Genomic DNA, 21703 nt, shown 5'->3' with positions numbered 1-21703 from the left:
TCAACACTCTCGTCGTAACTTAACACGTGACGTTTGAAGGTGTCAAAATCTGTAGGTACATCATCATACGATTATTTGACCAAGAAATACAGAATATATATAAAGTATATGGCAATTTTTCGACCCCCACAGAAGAAGAAAGGTGCTTCAAAGGAGTTTTACACTCCATTACCTGTGCCAATCGCAAGTATTAACAAAGCAGTGCCGAAACTTGAGTTATGGAGTTATTACGATGGTCATTTAAAAGAAGATCATATTAAAGTAGAACTAAAAGGAGACATTCATTGTCTACACACACAAGTACGTAAGTATTTCTATCAGTGAAAAGTAAGTTTAATGCACCCTAGAAAACATATTTTGTAATTTTTGCTGCAGACACATCTGTTTGAAAAAAATTATCACGATATAGTCTAATTATATTAGCTTTTATGTTCTAAAGATATAGCATCTTAGCATGCACAAACATATCTGTTAAATGGTACAAGTGAACCATCTGATTAAGCCAATGCATCTTATATTCTTATGAATTCTTGCACTCAGTTTGTATGCCTACTCTAAAAATTATTTGTACATAATGGTACACATCTACTTTCAGGGTTTCTTTGGCAGGTTAGTAAAAACTGCAACCCAAAATGATGAACCAACAGAAGATGAAAAGTCGAAACTATCTATCGATTGCAAAGGCTCTGACACATCTACAAATCACGATTCCTGCTTGAATAAAATCAGTGGTCACTCATCCACCATTCCCACACAACATAAACAGCATGAAACTGCACTAGCTGCAAAAGTAGAAGAGATTTTAGTTCTGACATATGAAGAAGCATTTTTTCTATCTTATGGACTTGGCTGCTTGTTTGTCAAGGACTATAATGGAGAGAACATAAATATAGAACAGTAAGTCTACTTTGTAATAAACAAACCTATATAGGGTAAGGTATTTTACATACCTCATTGTTTGTTTTTTACGTGTATTGACAACGCTTTTTCTTCTTCGACAAAAACACAAATAAGATTTATTGTTATTACTATTATTGTGCAGGTCATATGACATAAAAAACTGCAAGTCACATCATATTATGAGTGGCCTCTATGTAATTTACAGGCAGTGGAATATTTTCTGTAAACGCAACATGCGGTTTCCAGTCACATACTGTGCATATCATCACTTCAGAAGCAAAGGTTGGGTTCCAAGGGATGGCATACGCTATGGTGGTGACTTGGTGTTGTATAGGAAAGGCCCACCTTATTACCACGCAAGCTACATTGTGATAATTGTGTCAGTGAATGCAGAAACTTTACAGGTAAATTGGTACTTAACCATGTGCAGCTCCCAAATTAGTGCCTCAATATGTACAAATGCAAATTCCATATTAAATGTCAATATGTCATACATGACTGATACATGATCAAACCTTTTACTGAAAGTGTATCTCATGTAATCTTGTACATATATTTCATGTTAAAGTCTGTTAGATATACCTATGGGCCTATGGCCATCTTATAAAACAATGTGAATATATTTGACAGTTCAGTAACAGCAAGTCATTTAACTTTCCACGTATAATTAACTTAATAATTCTGATTTCGCAGGAAACTGTTTTTAGAAAGGCCGAGAACAGAACATTTTCATGGCCCACAATGTCAGGGCAACTGAGGCTAGCTACCTCTGTTTCAAAAGAGGTTATGCTCTGTCATGTGGTGGTGCCAACAAAGTACCTGAAATCAGATTCGTATGATGTATCATGTTTAAATAACTTTCAAGTTAAAGAAACCATCGTTTCAAGATGGATTTCCACAAAGGAAAGGGAAAAGGAACTTTTGGATATAGACTGTGACTTTTAATTTAATATATTATGTACTACTGTACTTGTTTACCATTTAAAAAAGTTCATAATATGGTTCAAAGTTTTTGTCCCAATCATGCAAATTAACCTTTTATTTTTTTCTGCTCCAAGAAGTCAATGATAGGAGGCTAGGGGCCAATTGGTATGACTGTTAAGTTGGCAAACTGTGAGTCTGTGTTTCGAAACATTCTTTCTAAAATTGACACATTCCTCTTTGACTGTGATGGTGTGCTTTGGCAAGGAAACATTGCTGTGAAAGGTATTATTTTGTCGGTAAATTTAAATGTAATGAAACTGCAATATTTTTATGTTGTTTGAATTTACTAGTAGAATATAGATTCTGATAACCTGATACTCTCCTTAGAAATTGTAACGTATCTAATCAACTACTGGTTACAAACATTTAAAACTGCTTGTAGTCTTAGCTATAATAAACCAAGGTTATGAAAATGCATTATCCTGACAACCCGCATTTTTAATAAATTTTTAGGAGCACCTGCTGTTGTTGCACACTTGAAAAGTTTGGGCAAACAGGTTTGTTATGTTACAAACAATAGCACAAAGTCACGGCACAGATATGTTGAGAAACTGACCAGACTTGGCTTTCCTGCAGATGTCAATTCCGTCTTCAGCACGGCATACACCAGCGCCCTGTATTTGAAAAATATTGCAAAGGTACTCGAAAATTGAAACAGTGAAAATGTTACTCTTGAGGTGTTATTATTTTATTTCAATTGGTAATTATATTAAACTGTCTGAAATGGGGCTAAAATTGAACACCTTGAAACAAAAAGACAATTTGACAGTGTGTATATATTAAAGCTTCGCGAGGCAGTGACGTGTTAAACATTTTTAGTTACAGTAATAAAGACATGCCTTCCTATCTACAGGTACAAGGAAAGGTTTACTTAGTGGGCAATCCAGCCATGGCAGAGGAATTGGACAGCTTAAAAATCCAACACTTTGGTTCAGGACCAGATAATCAAGTCACGACGCAAGACCATGATGAAGTTAGAAGGTAATTTACTGGAATATCTACTGTGGTGATGCACTTTTGTTTGTTATGTAAACAAGTTTAAATTTGTAAAGGTTAAAATAATTGTAACACAAAAAGTTATGGATATTAAAATTTAAAAAAAAAAACTGATTTTCTCTGACTATGTTTTAGCAGAATCTTTTTAAAACACATAATAGTGTATTTCAGTTGTGTTCTTGAAAATGATGTTAGTGCTGTTCTAGTTGGTTACGATGGACATATAAGTTACACCAAGATGATCAAAGCTGCTTCGTATTTAAATGACCCTAAATGCTTGTATGTTGCCACCAATGAGGATCACAGAATGCCATTAAGTAAGTAGTTCTCTGTTTATGGTATACATACCACTGGTCAACTGGTGATATATGAAGGTCTTCCAGGTGGTATGCGGGCAATTCATTTAGATCAGGGGTTCCCAAACTCATTTTATTGCGGGCCAATATGTGAAATCATAATTATGCGTCAGGCAAGGTTCTCCTTGCTATATTGGCAACGCGACTTGTATTGGCCAAAATTTGGTTATAACGAATACTGTTAGTTAGGTCAGGAAGTTCGACACATATGCTGGTAATAAACATGGCTTCTAGAACAGATTAAACTACGCAGATGACATTAAAAACGAAAACACTGTGACTGTCCGGTAATACTCTTTTTTTAGGAAATGTACTTGTGTTATTGGAAATTTATTTTAACATGTAGTGTTAGATATTTGCACAAGTTATGTGGTTACAGATGGAGAAAGGCATGTTGTGCCAGGAACTGGATGCGTGGTGGCAAGTGTAACAGTTGCTGCTGGTAGAAATCCTGATGTTATTGCTGGCAAACCAGGCACTTTCATGTTGAAATGTATACAAGTATGTATGTAATTGTGTCCTATATTCTGAAAATTGAGTTAAAACGCTCCAGTCTGTGCATTTTGAAATTCAATCATGTTTTGTATTTTTTTTTGTAAAATATTTAGTTAGTTTTACACAGGGTTTAGGTTTGGTGGTCTGACTTTCATATGTTTAATCAGTAGAAATGTTTCAGCAAATTTATTTTTAACGTTTAATGCTGTTCTCTTGTTATTAACTGCAGCAAACTGTGGAAATTGACCCTACTAAATGCATGATGGTAGGTGACCGTATGAACACTGACATATTGTTTGGTAATCAAAGTGAGCTGCATACATTACTTGTACTTTCTGGTGTTGAAGACCAAGAATCATTAAACAAGGCAGTAGAAAGTTCTGACCCAAATATGAAACGCCAAGTCCCAGAGTATTGCATGGGTTCTATTGGAGATTGGGCAAATTATTTTTAATTATGTATAGCATATTTGCTATTTTTAGAATCTTAGATCAATTGCCTATATATGTCCTGTTAGTATGCAATTTATGAAACCAGTTTATGTATCTCTGATGAAACTAGCGCAGTTCTAACTGCTACTGGTCAAGTTTTTGTGAAATGTTTAAAACTCTTTATAATCTGTGCTGAGGAACAATATAGAATTTTTTATCCAATGCCATATTAATATTGCCTTTGTGTGTGTGTTTATGCATCATGAAATCGTTAGAATAATTAAAAACATGTTTCCTTTTCACTACATTGTAACTGTGCTAGTTTGACCAAATTTTTCAAGTGGCATGATTTGCCACTAACAGTGCATTATTTAAAGAATACAACATTTGCTATTTAAAAATAAGGAGATTTTATACAGTAGAGAGTAAACAATGGGGCTGTAAATACAAAGTATAGAAATAGACAATAGAGAACCTAACAGAAGACAGCTGGCAGCAGCTTTTATTCACACACCCCGCAAGGTGCCTTTTGTGTAGAGTGTAGAACAAACCGATCCAACCGGTAATAGCGTGATGGCAGCAGAGACGATAACATTCCTTGTAGTTTATCGCGTGTTAAACGCATGTTGCACGACTGGTGTAGCACGCGTGACGAACCGACGCTTGGGGTACAGAAACCAGTTGGTTGTAGCTCGTAGATTAAAAAAATGTGAAGCCGACACAAAGTATAGTTTCGCTTGTTTTTCAGTCGTGTTTAGCGTGTGGTAGCTAATCAAACACGCCGAATAAATACATAAATGAGTAGGCAGTATAGTACAGCGATTCTACTTTATTCGACTCGAGCACCTTGTTGATGTTATCATGCTTTAAAATTGCAGATCAGCACTGCTTAGTTTTCGCAAACTTTTTCATAAAGAATAAAACAAAGAATGGATAGATTAAACTTGCCCACCAAGGGCCAAGCACCGTCTAAAAGAATAAGTAATTACAGTATGGCTGCAACCAGAAAGCAGGTGAGTGGATAAATAACTTTATTGCCTCAATATTTTAAGTGATATGGTTCAGATTTGTATTTGTACACATGTGTATTTGACATTGAACTGTGACTGCAAATATAATAAATCAAGCATAAATTAAAATCTAAAGTTGCATACCTATTATGTAAAAGTGTTGGTACACAATAAAACCTAATCTACCAAGTTTCACATCTTGTTGTTTCAGGAGAGAACTGATACATCTGATGAAATGAGTATTTCCACTTACAAAGAACAATTCCATGCCAGCTCCACCTATGATGACAATATAAAGCGGCCAGATGTTGGCTGTGGATACTGGAATATGAATGAAGTAAGAGTCTTTAGTGAATGAGAAGTACTTTAGATATGGGTCATTCCGCTTTAAAGCCGACTCCCCTCATTGGACGCCGTGTCTTTAGTCTTTACGCACACTTTTGTTTTTATTACAAGTTTAACCGGATAATATTCAAACATAAATGGCTTGTTTGTTCGCTAGCGACCACGCTTATTATCTTCTAATTTAATGTAAATATGTTTTTTACTGTAAACAGGTTTTAACAACTGTTGTTTTTTCACTATATCCTGTCTTTCATTTGAAATATTTCTAAAATCTTTGATAGGCTACTGTTATTATTACATTAACCCTATAGAAACCTATTTGAAGTGGGCCTGGTATAAGTGTGTTTTTGTTACCTTATTTAACATCTGTGGTGTTCATACCGTTATAGATCATAGTCTGTATATAAACATGAACTTTTTAATCAACATAGAAATCTTACGAGCAACCAAATGGAGCTAATAACGCCGATTATTTATCGTAGCAACAGAGATGTTTAAACTTTTTTTTTCTGTTCAATTAGTTTACTCATGGAAATCAAAACCGGATGTCACTTTTTGGCTTTAAGAAGTCTGTGTAACTATTTGAACATTTTTGTCTCCATTCCGCATTTGTATTAAAAGTAGAAATATAAAATAAAATAAATATATATAACTAATATATGTACATATTTATATTTTGTTTCTGATCAAATTAGCTCCATTTGATCTGTGTTATGCGATTTCCATGAAATAACCAATGTTTCTAATTTCTATACTGACTCACTCGGACTCGGCTATAGATAGTAGTTGATCAGTGGGTTAAAAACAAGTACTTGAAAGAATTTTCCTAGGCCAATGTTATTTTAAACAGCATTTAAGCTTGAAGACGTAAAGAACCTATTCTCAACACCAAATTTGTACATTTATTTACATAGTTGGTTTATACATGTAGATGTAATATATTACCCAATTGAATATAAAGCAGATAGATGAAGCAAGTTCCCAGTTATCATTGAACGCTAAGCAGCTACTTCATGAATCACAGAAACCTTTTATTAACTTACTTCATGTTCCTGGTGTAGATGAAAGGTATTATTTTTTATGGTTTATAAACCTTTGCGTTATAGCAGTGGTATGTGGTACTTAAACTTTTTTGTATGCTTTACCCTTTTAACAAAGATGCTTATCAGATTTACCCCCAATATATGTAAAATGGTGCTCATTTATTAAAAGGCGAAAACAGCTAATTACATCAGTTATATTTAATGCGATGGATGCTCTAGTTTTTGGCAATGAATTGTTCAATGTCTGGTACAGTTATACAATTCGCACAATTTTTCTGTTCCATCAACTGAAGTGAATTACAATTGGTAGCTCATTTACCCTCTAAATATGAGGAACTAACCCCCAGTGGTTATATTTATCATATTTTAAGAAATGCTGCAAAATAGAGTGTTTAAACTGCTGGAAAAGTATCGTATTAGCTTGCAATCTCTTTTCCCATGTAAACATCGTTTAAATATGCTACAGAATTTAATTAACATACCCACAAAAGCAAAACAATATCTTAACTACACAATGTATTAAAATCATATTAAATATTTTGCACAGGATATGTTTTGTACACACTGATATGTACGCTGTAAATATCGATATAAATATTGGTTTACAGAGGGATTTTGACCAGGTTTATGTACTACTCTTACATAACATGCTCTAGAAGTGTTCATCATAAATATCCAGATCAAATTGAAATGAAAAAGAAAGTCCTTGAAGATGAAAGGTATTTTTGACCGCATATTTTTACCCTGTTAAGTGCTTAATAAGGACGTAAAACATTTTTTTTTAAAAAAGGTTATTTATAGAGACCGCAATTAGAGCCTGGCAGCAACAACCTATATAATATTCATTTTTACATCTACATTTACTATTTATTGTTAATTAAGCATCTATTGATCCACCTTGATTAGACTACTAACTATGTATTTTAACAAACACACAGATGCATCTGTAGGTGTTTTAAATAAGTGTATTAAAAAAGTTTTATCTTTGATCATTTTTTAAATTTTTTATTGTATTTTTATTTTAACATTTTTTAAATTTTGAGTCTTATTTAAATTTTAAGTTTATGTCTAAACTTAGCCAAAATACATTTAAATAGGTATGCCTATGGACTTTAAAAGTATCCAGCAAATTTTGCATTGAACATTGTTTTATCAATCACACATGATGAAGTGTAACATAGCTTGTATTTACTGAACTCATTTATGGCCTGTTTTGATTTAATGGTCACTGGACTTTATTATTGTGGTGCAGACATCATGTAGCCAGCCATCTGGTGTGTGTATGCAGAACAACCCACAAGCAAACAGATGCAGCTTTACATTATTATTTCCATACAGTTGTAAACTTTACACCATGTGAGGCAAAAACTTTGTGTCACATAAACAACCCACAAGCAAACAGCAGTATTACTTTATTATTTCCATACAGTTTGCACCATGCAGTGCAGAAAACTTTGTGCAGCACCGAGCACTCACATGCCACAGCAGAGGGCCAAGTAAAGCTGGATCAATATTTGGAAAAAACCCTTCACGACAAAGCGGCCACAATGCTTGCAGACATGACGGCGACCGTTTCGTCAAAAGCACTCAAGTAATGGGGTGTTGATTGCCTCGTTAGTTGAAAACCTTGTAAATTATGCATGCACGCAATGCGCAGACAACTATTTATATTATCATATTTATTTAATTTCTCCAGGGTATTTAAATTAAACATTCATTTCCTATTCAGAAAAACAAAATTGTTTAAAAAATAAGGTTATATATATATATAAACGAAGTTCTTTGTTTAAAAATAAAAAGTTAGATTACTTCAATAATTTCCCTCAAAAAAATTATAAAAAAAAGAAGAAAAGTTGAATCAAAAAATGTCTGTGTTTAGATTTTGTGGCTGGCTATTCCTGACCCTACTCCGACAGTTGACATCATCAGTTCATTTACATCCAGCCCAGCTTGATGCATTACGGAAGCTATCTGAGGTACAGATCAATAGAGTTTCATGTTTGTATTTATTGATTTTTTAGACATCTGTCTTTCACAGCCGAATAACCTTGACAGACAGCCTTATTTTCCAACCAATGCTTTCTTATCTTAATGTCGACATAATTTTAATTGTAGTCGAGTTATTTTAATGAAAAGGTTTCCTATCCCATGTCACATGAATGCGTTTTGTTTTAGTACAGATGTTTAAACTATAATACCGCTAAAAAGTCTTTGTCTCTAAATGTCAGTTTGGGCCACTTTTTTATCTAGTTACAGATTTATTATGGATCAAGCCTGGTGTATGTAAATTCCATCTAGTAATTTTATGATATTACATACAAAGTACTGTGTCTTAAGATGCATTTGAAAAGAATGCATTCTTCATATAAAACTCTTTGGCCATTTTGGGCCATGTTTCACCTGTTCATTGCTTTAGTATTTTTATGAGTAATTCACATAAACCATATTAAATCTTACTAAGTAAATCCAACAGAGTGATCTTCCAGTGTTGTATCTTCCACTTCACTACAGTCATTTCGACTACATACTTCTTTCACTGATTTGCTACCACAATGAAATACGCTCTCCATTTGTTGCTAGCGGCAATAACCTTCATATTCCATTGTTCAGGTAAGAAGTAAAAACGTTTAATTTAATTTTATCGAAATATTGTTTGTAAATTAAAAAAAGAAAAAATTTCGCAATGTTTGTGAGTGATAATAAGCCAACTTTGGCCTAAATCCTAAATGACACATATGTGCATGATATGACTTATAAAATATAATGTGAGTTGTAATTGACTTTTTATCCCATTTTGAATGAATTTTAAAATTGCTGTACAAGTTAAATGCTGCTATAGAAACCTGTATATTTGCTTTTAAATGTTTGCTGTTTTTTTTTAAAACGCCCTAATTTTTTGTCCAAACTTAAATGCATTATGGAAAATTAAAACCGTTGCAGTTATATTATGAAGAGAGTAGGTGGATTCTTCATAAGAAGGAAAATTGATAGCGCTGGAGAAAAAGATTTAGTTTATCGAGCTGTACTGTATTCTGTGAGTAATTGAAACTAATTGTCTTTAGTAATATTAAACATTTTTGATTTTGTAGAAACTCAAAAATAAAAAACATTTTATTGCAAAAAAAAGTTTCTTGTTGTGTTATAAGCAAATAAAGTTAAAAGTGTATAAAACAGACAAAAACATTGTGTTACGTCTTATTTTATAAACTGTTCACATGTTACTTTTAGTTTATTATTTACAGTACGTCACTGAACTTTTAAAAGAAAAACAAAGTTTGGAAATATTTATTGGTAAGTAGGCATATTTTTAATATTTAAAAAATTAAATTAAAACTACAAACCTAATCTTTGCTTCAAATATACCCCATAATTAGATGTAAACCAACACTTTTTAGCCATTAATCTCTAAATACCCTCTTCCCCATTAGTTTTCAATTGTCGATTTATATCTGACAAAATCAGTTTTAATATTGAGTTAATATTTTATGATTTAAAGTTAAAATGGAAGAATAATTTGGATTTTGATTTTTTTAGAGGGCACAAGGACTAGAAGTGGTTTGCCTAACCAACCAAAGACAGGGTTGCTTGCTGTGGCTGTGGAGGCCGTGGAGAAGTCACAAGTTGATGATATCATCATTATACCAACATGTATGAGTTATGAAAAACTTATGGAGGGAAATTTTGACGCAGAACTCATGGTGGGTTTTATTTTAATGTAAAAAAGTTGTAATATGGTCACAGTTAAAATGAAAAAAAAAATTTTTTTTTGGTGGGTTTTGGTTTCAGTCAAAGTCTGGATTTTCTAATGAATATTTCATACAATATCTGAAAATCATTGATTTAATAACGCATGATTCAATTTTGAATAAAAACGTTACTGTACATTTAGGACTATGTTGTTCTGTGGAACAAACAGCATTAAACATCAGTGTCTTGTTCTGCTTGCTTTCTAATGTTAATTTAATATAGGCATCATGTACTTCAGTGCTCTTCAACCGGTGTGCACCAAAATATGCCAGGGGTGCAACAGTGCAAAAGGGTATACGAGGGTGCATCACCAACTTCAACAATTTTCACCAATAATATTTAGTTATAAACATTTTTAACAAATTTAGCCACTTTTCTACAGTTTTTTTTATATGAGTTCTATATCTTACATCAATTGCGAGACGTCATGAGTTTTACGTTAAAGTAATCAGGGGTGCATCATGCATGAGTTCATCGCAACAACTTTAGGGGTTCACCAACCCAAAAAGGTTGAAGAGCACTGATGTAGTTAACTAATTATTATTTACATACATACACACAGGGTCAAACAAAAATTCCCGAGACTTTCCTTCATTCCATCCTTACTATCGGTAAAATGTTGTGTGGATTCTATGGACATATACGAGTGAATTTTGGCGCTCCTCAGTCACTAAAGGTACTTTTATGAATTCTCATTAATAAGCTAACTCTGGCAAGAATTCCAGGTCCCATGATATCTAGTATGACTTGTCTATATATAAAATAGAATTTAAATAATTAATTTTTGTAATTTTTCTGTAATTAGTTCTTGGTTTTAGAATGCAGGTTTTGTAATTGGTTGTAATTTTCATAAGTTTAGTTTTGCATTGAATTTTCCTAATTCCTAATTTCTTCTTGGTACTTATAGTGTTCTAATTAAATACAAATATGTTTTTAACTGTAAGCGTGTTTTAACTACTGTTGCTTTGTCGCTATATCCTGTCTTCTTGTTTAAAATATTTCTAAATCTTTGCTACCTCAATCATAGAGACAAATAAATGGATTATATTATAATAATATACTGACTGTAGCTGTCAAACTAAACACATCACATTTCTACAAAACAAATCCTCTGGCGATTTGTTACAGTACCGATGTTTAACATCTAATACAGGCCGTTTTTATCAGCACATATAATTCAGTGATATTACACTATTAGAGTGTTTTTCACCCTGTTAAAGACAACCTCTATCGAATGTCAAAATGTCAATACAGTTATAAATTAACAGAAAATCTGTTTTACACATCTTTATAATATATTGGTATGCGAAATAACTTGTAATAAATTCGGCGAATCTGACCCTGATCTGATGTTCATATAGTTGAACGATTCTTGTATAGTAAAATACAGTAAGAATCTGGTGCTGCGAAAGCATAACAAACAAAAATCAAGTCCAACCACTAGTAGTAATTGAGAAATATATTTCGCCTAAATGGCATCGGCAGTCTTTATTCTAATAGAATTTAAAACTGCATATATTAGTATGCCATTTTAAACGGACATCTGCGCTTTAGTTGCCACCATAAATGAAATATGAGCGTTGTATTGCTAAGGAAATGCTTGATTAAGGTTTCTGTAGATAACATTATAAATAGGACAATACTACCAAAACAGATGCATTGATTTGCGCTGTTTTAAATTCCATAAGATCAAAATAGTGAAGTGCTATTCGTTTTAAATTGTAAACCATTTATTTTTTCGCAATTATAAGCATATTGTAGTGCTTTAAACCAGCTGGTGTGTTATAAAAATAAATTATTTGATAAAATATAACTTAAAATGCAATTTTATTTTTAATAAAATATATATATAAAATTCAAAAGCAATTTTATTTTTGATAAAATATAGTTTAAAAGCAATTTTACCAATTAAATTTTACCATGTCTTTTATCTTAGAAAACGCTCGCGGAAATCCGTTCCTCTCCTGCTTGTTTGTCCTCCAAGAGCCAACAATCTCTTCCAAGATCTCGATCCTTGTATGAGCAAGTCACTAACAAATCCATGGAAAATAAGGTGATTAACGTGCTATTTTTTTTCCTATTCTATCTGACTGTACTTAAAAAAACATTTTTAATTTGTTGTAAATAAAAACACAAAAATACAAAAATGTAATTTTAGGCCATTTTTGATTTGTTGTAATTTTAAACACAAAACAATATATTAACAAACAATTTCTTTCATGTTATTTTTTATTTTTTCAATTTTTTAAAAACGAAATTAAACACACAAAAATATTTAAAAACACAAACTTGTAATTTTTGGCCATTTTTAATATGTTCTAATTAAAAACAACTAAAATATAATACCAAACTATTACTTTTATGTTGTTTTATTTTAAATTTTGTTATTTATCTTATCATCCAACCTCAGTTATCGAGCTCTACCCCTACGTGCGGCGTTGACCTCACTTCCCCCGATATCTCCCTGAGCAACGCTCGTCTTCACTACCACACGATGTCCTCGCCACCATCCGCCCAACAACTCATCGAGGTGGAAGATGCGAGGGAGGAGAGGGAGAGGAGGGAGCTCGTCACGCTGCTTGCTGAGCGTGTCGTTTACAGTGAGTGTGTTTACTGTTTAGGTTGAAGTAGGATTTGTACTCATACCCTTTAAATGATTTTAATAATATTACTGTCAATTTTCCAAATATTGTGTATTTTTAAAAAATAGTTAGACTAAGAATCTGACTTACTCAGAAAAATTAAAAGACAAAAGTCTTTTATTAAGTAATTACAAAGTACTAGATGTATACGCATTTTTTTATCATTGCTTTAAAAAAGTCATATGTGTATATTCTGAAAATTTGAGCATACAGTTTCATCAAATTGTACTGTTATGTTACAGAGTACTACATATACCACACATTTTTTAACTTTGCTAAAGAAAAGTCAATCGTCATGGCCATAATAATCGTATTTGGTGTATCTACAATAATATTAAGTGAATTATTGTCATTTTACTGTTTTGGCAGCCATCATAAAAATGACAACTTTCTGGTGCTCCATGTCTTCTAGATTTTTAATATATTATTCTTGATGATAAATACCTCAAAAAAACGTTGAAAACACTTTTTGAATTTTGGGGGTGAAACCATAAATTGACCTGACTACTATCTTAAACCATGTTAATTGTTAATTTGTAAAATTATTGATATGCATAACAAAATGCCAGTATTTTTAATCCAAACTATCCAAACCAGGCAGTACAAAGTGCAAAGCCATCATGTCCACGAACCTGGTTGCATATTTACTATTACATAAGTGGAGAGGTGGTGTTAGCATGCCGCAGCTTGTTCATTCATTCCGCCAGCTTGTTACGGAGCTACTCACGTCAAAATATGATGTTGGTTTTTCTGGTGAGTGTGAGGATTTTGGTTTTATTCTTGGTTGAATTGTACTTTATTTAAAGCATAATTGTGTAATGTATGCAGTGGAGCAGCCAGAAAAAAATAAGGGGGGGGGTTTAATTTTAATTAAAAAGGGGTTTAATCAAAAAATTTTTCCAAAAAAATTATTTAAAAAAAAAAAAATTTTTTTGGTTTAAATTGGCACCTGAAACCCCCCTGGCTGCGCCACTGGCTGTATGAGAGTATTCAAAATTTTAATGTCAAAATTTTAGTTTTAGTTTTGGTGTGGGTTGAATTTATTTTAGGCAGAATTGTGTGCTTTATAGGAATATTGCTTTATTTCCCAATACAATAGATATATATTTATTATTTCTTTTAGAAGTAATAAAAAAACTTACATTTGATCTAAAAAAAATCCATTTCCAAAAAAGCAAAGATATATATATTTCAATTTTTTTATTAAATCTTAAATTTTCTAATTTTTAATTTAAATAAATAAATCTCAAATTTTTAGGCGACTTTAATGAAGTTGTCCTTCATGCCGTGCACTTGCTTGGTCCACGACTGGTGTCACTTGATTGCATCAACTCCTTCCAACCAACACACAGTCGTAGTTCAAGCACTGCCAGTATAAGTCGACATAGTGCTGACTCTGGGTATGAACTGGAGGAAGGCAGTGCTTCTTCTACTCCAGTCAGAGGTAATGTTATTGTATTTGATACTGGCTATTATTTTGGTATACCATTATTTTTCTATTATATATGTGATGTTGGCTTTATGCTATTATATGTGATATTGGCTATTATTTTCTAATAAAACAACAAAGGCTTTTAAATTGACATGTTTAAAGTTACAGTCAAGCAAACAATGATGATGGTAAATTTTTATTAATTTTTTTTAATTTATTTTATCGATAAAATAAAATGCCCTAATTATTATTTTTTTAAATTTATTTCATCATTAAATTAAATGCCCTAATTGTTTTAATTTTTAAATTTCTATTTTAAGAGCTAGCCACTATTTTATATTCACTCTATTAAATAATGTCTGTAACATATCAGTTTTTAATATCGCATGTACTTTCAGTTGATTTAAAGTGTAATTGCTATGTTTAGATCTTTGTTTTAGAAGAGTTTGTATATTGCTCATTATACTAACATAGGTCAACCAGTGTAAAAAAAAGTTTTTTTTTATTCAAAAATATCTAAAGATTAAGACCTCTTGCTTTTTGTGACTGCACCATTGCACATGTAACATTGATTAACACTTTCGGCGCCGCACTAAATTTAAACAATCGGATACTGGGTGCCGCAAGAATTTTTGGTTTTATTAAATTTTTAATAAGCCATGGATTACAATTGAAAGTTGCGAATTATACAACAGTAAGCAACAGGAATCCAAGAAACAGTGACATATCCATGTTTTCCCATTTGTGTGGACGTATAACATAACTACCAATGTATCCATAACTTCACTTTTCTTCAGAGCCAGAAGAATGGGTATTAAACAAAATAAAACTTCACAACATCATAATTGTAATGATCAGACACTAAATCATTGAAGTTTGAACCATTATCTGTAATTATTCCAGCAGTGAAAACATTGTAAACTAGTAATATTGCGTAAAATATACTTGAAATCATCAGAAACAGCTGATCGCAGAGTCACAAGCTAATTGGTCAAAATAATGTAATCTCAAAGCAGACGTTCTTTTAGTCTCAATGCAGCCTAGATCGAGCGTACGTATATATACGTGGATTACTATTAGTTTAAATGCAACGCGGCACTCGTAACAATGAAAAAATGGTAAAACGTATATGTACGTGTGATGGCACCGCGAACCATTGTTACTTAAACGTATATATACGTAGATTGGCGCCGAAAGTGTTAAATAATAAAAATTTAAAAATTAAAAATTTTTTTTACAGTGTCTGATTCACCAGTGACACCTGCATATAGTGATGTCACAATACAATTAACACCCGACGAGCAAAGTCCCAAGCATGAGGTTCCATCCAATGTATTACTGACAGGAACGTACATGAAACTATCAGAGTCTGGTATTTATGAAGACGATCAATTGATATCTGTATCAACACAAGAAGCAGCAGCTGCAGAATTAAAGTAACTTTATTTTGTTTTATGTTTAAATAACTAAAAAAAGTATATATGTATATAACTTATTTAAACCATGTTTTTTCTACATTTTGCCTAAATGCAATTCATTTTATTTGACCAATTATTTTTGATATTACATTTATTACTGTCGGTTTTTATACAATATTTATAGTAGGGTGGGGAAGATGAGACACCTTTTTATTCTATTTTCCCTTTACATTTGGTAGTAAACAAAGAGCATTCAAAGAATTATAAAACTGTATCCTCGCAACTCCCATAGACCGTTGTTAATTGTTTAAAACAAGATCAGGATATTTGAATAATATGTGTTAAGGGTTTCCTATCATCCACCACCTTACTATATATACTTAATTTAAAAGGGGAGTATACTTTATTTTTTTCTACATTTTGCCTAAATCTAATTAATTTTAATTTACCATTTATTTTCGATATTAGATTTATTACTATCAGTTTTTTTACAGAAAACCCTTAATATTTATCTATTATGCACAAAAATAAATATCTTAATGTATTATTTTGATCTTTACCTTTCATTTAAGGTTTTTTTTATAAACCGTTTACAATTAACAATACATTCAAGTTTTTTTTATTATTTTTCAAACCAAACAATTACCAATACTAAAGTTTTCATCACTAATATATTATCTTTATTACTTTATTTCAGTCGCAAAGGAAGAAGAAAATCCAAAAGTGACGTTTGTCTCTTCGTTAAACCAGTGCTTGAGATACCACAGGTGTTTGAACTTGCTTATTATGGTAATGCATTGACACCTATGTATGCAATGGAATCTATAGTTGGTAAGATGATGTTTTAATTCTATGATTTTGCTTTGATTCTGATTGTCTACTTTCAGTTCCAATACATTTTCTGAAGTTTTGCGTTTATTTTTATGTACTGGTAATTTATTAGTAAGCTGAAAATAATTGCTAAGGCCTATTCACTTTTAAATATATAGTAGGGTGGGGGAAAGATGGGACACCTTTAGCGCATTATCCAATATCCTGATCGTGTTTTTAACAATTACCAACGGCCTATGGGAATTGTGAGGATATGGTTTTATAATTCTTTAAATGTTCTTTGTTTATTACTGAATGGGACGAGAAAATAGAATGAAAAGGTGTCTCATCTTCCCCCACCCTACTACATAAAAACAATGTCAACTCTGTTTTTATAGTGATTATTGATACCAATCATATCAATCTTGTTATGTTTTTTTGACACTTTACATACTCTCTTAGCTAATATCTATATATATGTTAATTGTTAATATTTCAGTATCTGCTTTAAAATTTTCCCATTCTCACAGCATTAGCAGTTGGTGCCACCATCAATTTCCACTTCTCTGTACTTGAAAAACAACTTGACGTGTTTGGTAAACACAGCAGTAGTGAATGTGTGGTGCTTAATACTAGTGAGGATTTTCCACACTGTGTGAAAACTTCATTTCTTCGCTCCTCACTCTTAGATAAAGTCATGGAACTTATCGATCTTCTGCAGATTGATCTTATTCTGTGCGATGTAAGCTTTTTAAAAGTCCTCTTATAGTTTTTCTGGCAACCTTTTAGAATTTTTAGCATGGTAAATTTTTCACTGATAAATTTCTACAGTAAAAATACATGAACTGAATAGGCTACTATTTTTAACAATTTGTTTTTAAAACAGTTTCCTTTTTTTCTGCAATACTAAAAAGCTTTTTTTTTAATCGCTATATTTTAACATGCAGATTTTTAGAACCTTTATGACAGAAAAATCATGTTATTTTTCCTAAATGTGTTTTTTTTATTAAAAAAAGTTTTAAGTGTTTTTGTATTTTAACTAAACTCCTTTAAAATACTGTGTATTTATAAATAAAGCAATTTAAACAGTTCAAGGTCATAACACTTAAAGTACAAACAACTTTACAGGTGACAGAAAATTTGGAGTCTGTAGCAAGCAACGCTATCGATTCGATCATCAGTAGTGGTTGTTTGGATGCCGACACATGTGGTGTCAGTGCTGCTACAAGAACTTCACAACTAGCAAATGATTTGTGTTTCGAAAATGATTTTGAAACAACAGCAGATCAGTGGCTGAAGGTAAGAAATCATTTTTGTTTCAAAATTTTCAACAAATATATGTCTATGCTTGGGTACGGTCTATTAGGCTTTAAACCATGTTCATTGTTTTCCTGGACTATTTCTTTTAATTGGATATTCTATGTGGGTGAGGTCCCGCAGTGTGATACGCCATGGGTTCTAGGATTTAGGCCATGATTACTCCATTACCTCAATTGGACAAATAACTCTAACCTTTAACTTTTAGCAGGCAGACCTGCAGTATATAAAATTAAGATGTCATTTTTTAGCAATGTGATTTTTAAATAAACACACAATAATGTAAAACTAATTTCACCTCATTGATTGTAATGCTTGTTGATCACTGTAATACAGAGAAACCAAAGTTCTGTGTACTCCCCTTTTGTGCCTGGTTAGTGGTTACACATATAGCCTATATATTATATGAATATTTATATAATTATATATTTATATATACTTAAATAATAAAATAAAATGTCAAAATGACCTGTTACAGAAATATCAGTTTGGATAAGGTAGCAGTTTCCAGTACCATTTCACAAGCTAAAATTAAATATTTCACCAGCTTTGTATTGTGTTTGCTTCCTATGCCTTAAGTTTATAAAAAATGTATTTTTTTTAGGTCAACCTAGATATGGTTCGAGAATTGATATCAAAGCAGTCAGTATTATCTTGTTTTGTTGAGGGTTATGTGGTTGCAAGCACACAGTTGGTTAAGTTGGTTGGTTCAGATGTCGTGCAGGAATCGGATTTAAAACGTTGGATATTGGATGCTGCACATGAGCGAATTCATCAAGAAATCTCAGTTAGGAGTAAGTTTACTAAAAGGTTTTTTAGGTGTAACTTTTTACAAATTGTAGCCACAAAATATGCCAATTTATAATCTCTCTTTTTTTCTGATATTTGAACTATAAAATTGTCTGTTTTTGTAGGCATAAAAAAAATAAGTTGACCATATTTTTTTTACCTTCACCTATTATAAAATAAATTTAAATTGTGGCCAAAAAATAGGCCATTTTAGACTATGTTTTTTTTACATTAATACTGTCCTAAAATGGTTTGTATGTGTAGACATAAAAATTCTAGTTGTCCATATTTTTTACTTTTACCTATTATAAAATTATTATAACACAATTCTTTTCTATGCATTCAGCTGAACACAGTTCCAGTGATATAATAAGAAACGCGATTCGAAGTTTTGAATGGAATGGTGTTCTTGTACGATGTGGTCCACGGAGAAAATCTTTCCGTTTAACAGAAGATTTTAATGATGGTGACAGCATAAGCAATCTAGTTTCTAGGCTTTCACAATTTGGGTTGTGAATTGCTTCATGAAAGTTGCACATCATTTTTTGGTCTGTTTTTGCAGTGCTGTACCAAATGCAATGCTAGTGTAAGTAAAACAGACCAGAAAATGGACAGTTTTTGGGGCAAACACATATTTTTACACCTCTACAGTGTTTTAGCAATAGTTTATTGTTAACTATGACATGTTCTTGCAATTGTCAGTTAGATTGGAATTTTCATACATGGGTATTAAAATCAAGCAGCACCAGTTAAATACATGTAAAATATATATTTATAACTAATTCAAAACCTTGTAGTTATATTTTTGTACATAACAACTACAGTATCAGACTATCAGTATGTCTGTAGCTAAAATGTCACTGCCGTGCAGTTTTCTTTCAAATGGTGCTGTTCTGTTTTTGAAATATTGTAATATATCTTGTTAATGCTGGCTGCTAATTTAAGAGATTCTACAGAACTGTGATTTTGCTTTAATGTGACAACCTATAGCTCTGTTAAATTACCTAGAAAATTGAATTCTTGTTCTGCTGCAGAGTTTCCTTGCTTGGCACTGTACTTGTAAAACAACATCAGTTTAAAACACCATTTTCAAAGTACAGGCGTTAATTTTTATTCCCATTATTGTAAAATACTTTGTAGCAGAAAATTAGTCAAATTTATTTCAGCACAATCTTTCTGTATTCATTCTTGCCAGCTTTAAATTGCGTAACAACAAATAAAATGATGCAATTCACTGCCTTAATACTGGCAGATATACATACTTTATATATACGAACAAAATAGAATCTAGTAGGCCCTTAAGCATATGGGTAAACCTGTTTTCCAATAACCTATAAAGTAAAGAAATTTGTATAAAAAGTGAAAAAATAAATTATTATAATTGAAAACCCAGTTTTAAACTTGAATAGTGATATCAAATTACTGTGGAAACTATTATTGCATAGCATAAACAGAGTGGTGTACATTTAATAAAAATAAGTTATTTCTATCAGTGTGCCAGTCAAGATAATTTATTACTCAAAAAAATTTAAAACGAAATTAGGTCGCCTTATCGGGATAAAAGGTTCTTTAAAAATTCTTATTAAAACCAGGAAGTTAAAAATTAAAGCGTTGTAAAAAAGTATATCATATAAAATAACATGCTCTGTGCTCTCTGTAAAAAGTTTCATAATAGAAATGCAACAAATCTGTTAAAAAGTTAAAACTCTTTGTGTTAAATACAGTGGTTAAAATATCTAGTATAGTAATTGTTAAGCAGCTTGCAAGGGAAGTACTGCAGTAGTATGTAAATATTTCGTTAATTCAACAGAAGTCATGTTACTGTTGCAATATCCTTACTATAATAAACTATCATCAAACGGGACATGATTTTTCAATAAGTTTTTTAATTTTGCTTTGTGTATCATAGACATAGCACTGATGTGTAAAGCTAGCATGCTCTTATCAATAGGTGGCTTTTTCCTCTCGAAGTATTTGGTTATGAAATAATGCCATTTCTTCTTAACAAAAGGAGCTTCTATTTCATCTTCCTCGTCACTTTCAAAATCGTAATCCTCCTCGGGAACTTGTGTGATCTGCAGGACAAAAAAGGTATTTATCGTGATTTTTTATTGGCTTGTTACTTTAAATGTATTGATATCATTTAGGGCCAGTCTGCAGAATATGGCAGTTCTTGACAGGTCTCCGCCGTGCAAAGCGGTTTATATTTTGCATGCGCGCAGGCTATTATCATACATGCTTTGCATGTAAATTTTCAAGCCAGGTTTTTTGTTTATTTAATTGGTGTGCAAGGAACAAATTATAATGACCAAAAGTTTGTAAACTCTCGTGCACATGTCATACTCTGCAGACTGGAATTAGGGTATATTAAAAATTCGTTTAGCTTTTTAATCTGCTCAAGGTATAAAAGAAACAACAAAAAACAGATTGGGGTTGGTGGTTATTAGCATATAAAAAGTGGGTATATTTTTCACTGACCTACCTTAAACTTTTTAATATCAAAAGTACATCGTACATGGATGTACTAAGACCTTAAGCTTTTAACATTAATACATTTATTTTTCATCATTAACGACGTGTCACGTGACTGAGTAAAAAATAAACCGTGTGTTAATACAAAATATAGAAAGATTAAGACATACCCTGTTTGGGACGATGGAGCCAAATCCTGGCTGTAACTTTAACTGGTTTGCAGCTTCGTTATCTAAACGGTGTTTCCATAAACGATAAACTGCAAGCACGCAAAGCACGAAACTACCAGTCCAATAAACTTTGGAGTGACTTTCTGCTTGCAGCATTATAACATTTAAACAGGGGGTACTTCTACAGTCTACACCAAAGAGATTAAAACCAATCTCTTTGGTCTACACTATACGGTGTCGCTTATTTTAATTTAAAACTTACGTTTAGAGGAATTTTGCTTTATCAGCAAAAGTTTGTCGGGAAATCCCCGAGCAAGAATGTGCAAGTTCCATAGAAACTTTGCGA

At 32.0% G+C, this 21703-nt stretch overlaps 4 protein-coding genes across 5 annotated transcripts; 3 read left to right on the top strand and 1 right to left on the bottom strand.

The window, feature by feature from the left end:
* Nucleotides 1-7: 7 nt before the first annotated feature.
* On the top strand, nt 8-1961 carry LOC149732265 (tRNA-splicing endonuclease subunit Sen2-like). Its single transcript, XM_089883642.1, has 4 exons — nt 8-300; nt 596-897; nt 1106-1304; nt 1594-1961. Exons 1-4 carry the CDS (start codon nt 109-111, stop codon nt 1843-1845), a joined length of 945 nt encoding a protein of 314 aa, XP_089739768.1. The 5' UTR covers nt 8-108; the 3' UTR covers nt 1846-1961.
* Nucleotides 1962-1964: 3 nt separating this feature from the next.
* LOC149732264 (phosphoglycolate phosphatase-like) lies at nt 1965-4566 on the top strand. The gene is made up of 6 exons (XM_089883643.1): nt 1965-2106; nt 2338-2522; nt 2738-2865; nt 3052-3197; nt 3616-3737; nt 3961-4566. Exons 1-6 carry the CDS (start codon nt 1992-1994, stop codon nt 4183-4185), a joined length of 921 nt encoding a protein of 306 aa, XP_089739769.1. The 5' UTR covers nt 1965-1991; the 3' UTR covers nt 4186-4566.
* Nucleotides 4567-5010: 444 nt separating this feature from the next.
* On the top strand, nt 5011-19958 carry LOC149732263 (uncharacterized). Of its 2 annotated transcripts, none has more exons than XM_089883588.1 (21): nt 5011-5175; nt 5384-5509; nt 6482-6585; nt 7169-7279; nt 7990-8151; nt 8440-8536; nt 9034-9170; nt 9501-9594; nt 9803-9851; nt 10095-10258; nt 10870-10983; nt 12244-12360; nt 12718-12907; nt 13547-13702; nt 14208-14393; nt 15622-15817; nt 16497-16630; nt 17140-17351; nt 17738-17908; nt 18531-18720; nt 19062-19958. In XM_089883588.1, exons 1-21 carry the CDS (start codon nt 5092-5094, stop codon nt 19229-19231), a joined length of 2964 nt encoding a protein of 987 aa, XP_089739714.1. In that variant the 5' UTR covers nt 5011-5091; the 3' UTR covers nt 19232-19958. The 2 variants fall into 2 exon arrangements, with proteins under 2 accessions (XP_089739714.1, XP_089739713.1); XM_089883587.1 differs by having other exon boundaries at nt 6479-6585.
* LOC149732262 (uncharacterized) lies at nt 19872-21636 on the bottom strand. The gene is made up of 2 exons (XM_089883659.1): nt 21358-21636; nt 19872-20790 (listed from the first exon to the last, which is right to left on the bottom strand). Exons 1-2 carry the CDS (start codon nt 21511-21513, stop codon nt 20554-20556), a joined length of 393 nt encoding a protein of 130 aa, XP_089739785.1. The 5' UTR covers nt 21514-21636; the 3' UTR covers nt 19872-20553.
* Nucleotides 21637-21703: the final 67 nt, after the last annotated feature.

Source organism: Ciona robusta, chromosome 8 (assembly GCF_009617815.1).
Source record: "Ciona robusta chromosome 8, ASM961781v2".
NCBI classification, from domain to species: domain Eukaryota; kingdom Metazoa; phylum Chordata; class Ascidiacea; order Phlebobranchia; family Cionidae; genus Ciona; species Ciona robusta.
This window is presented reverse-complemented; position numbering and strand designations above follow the sequence as displayed.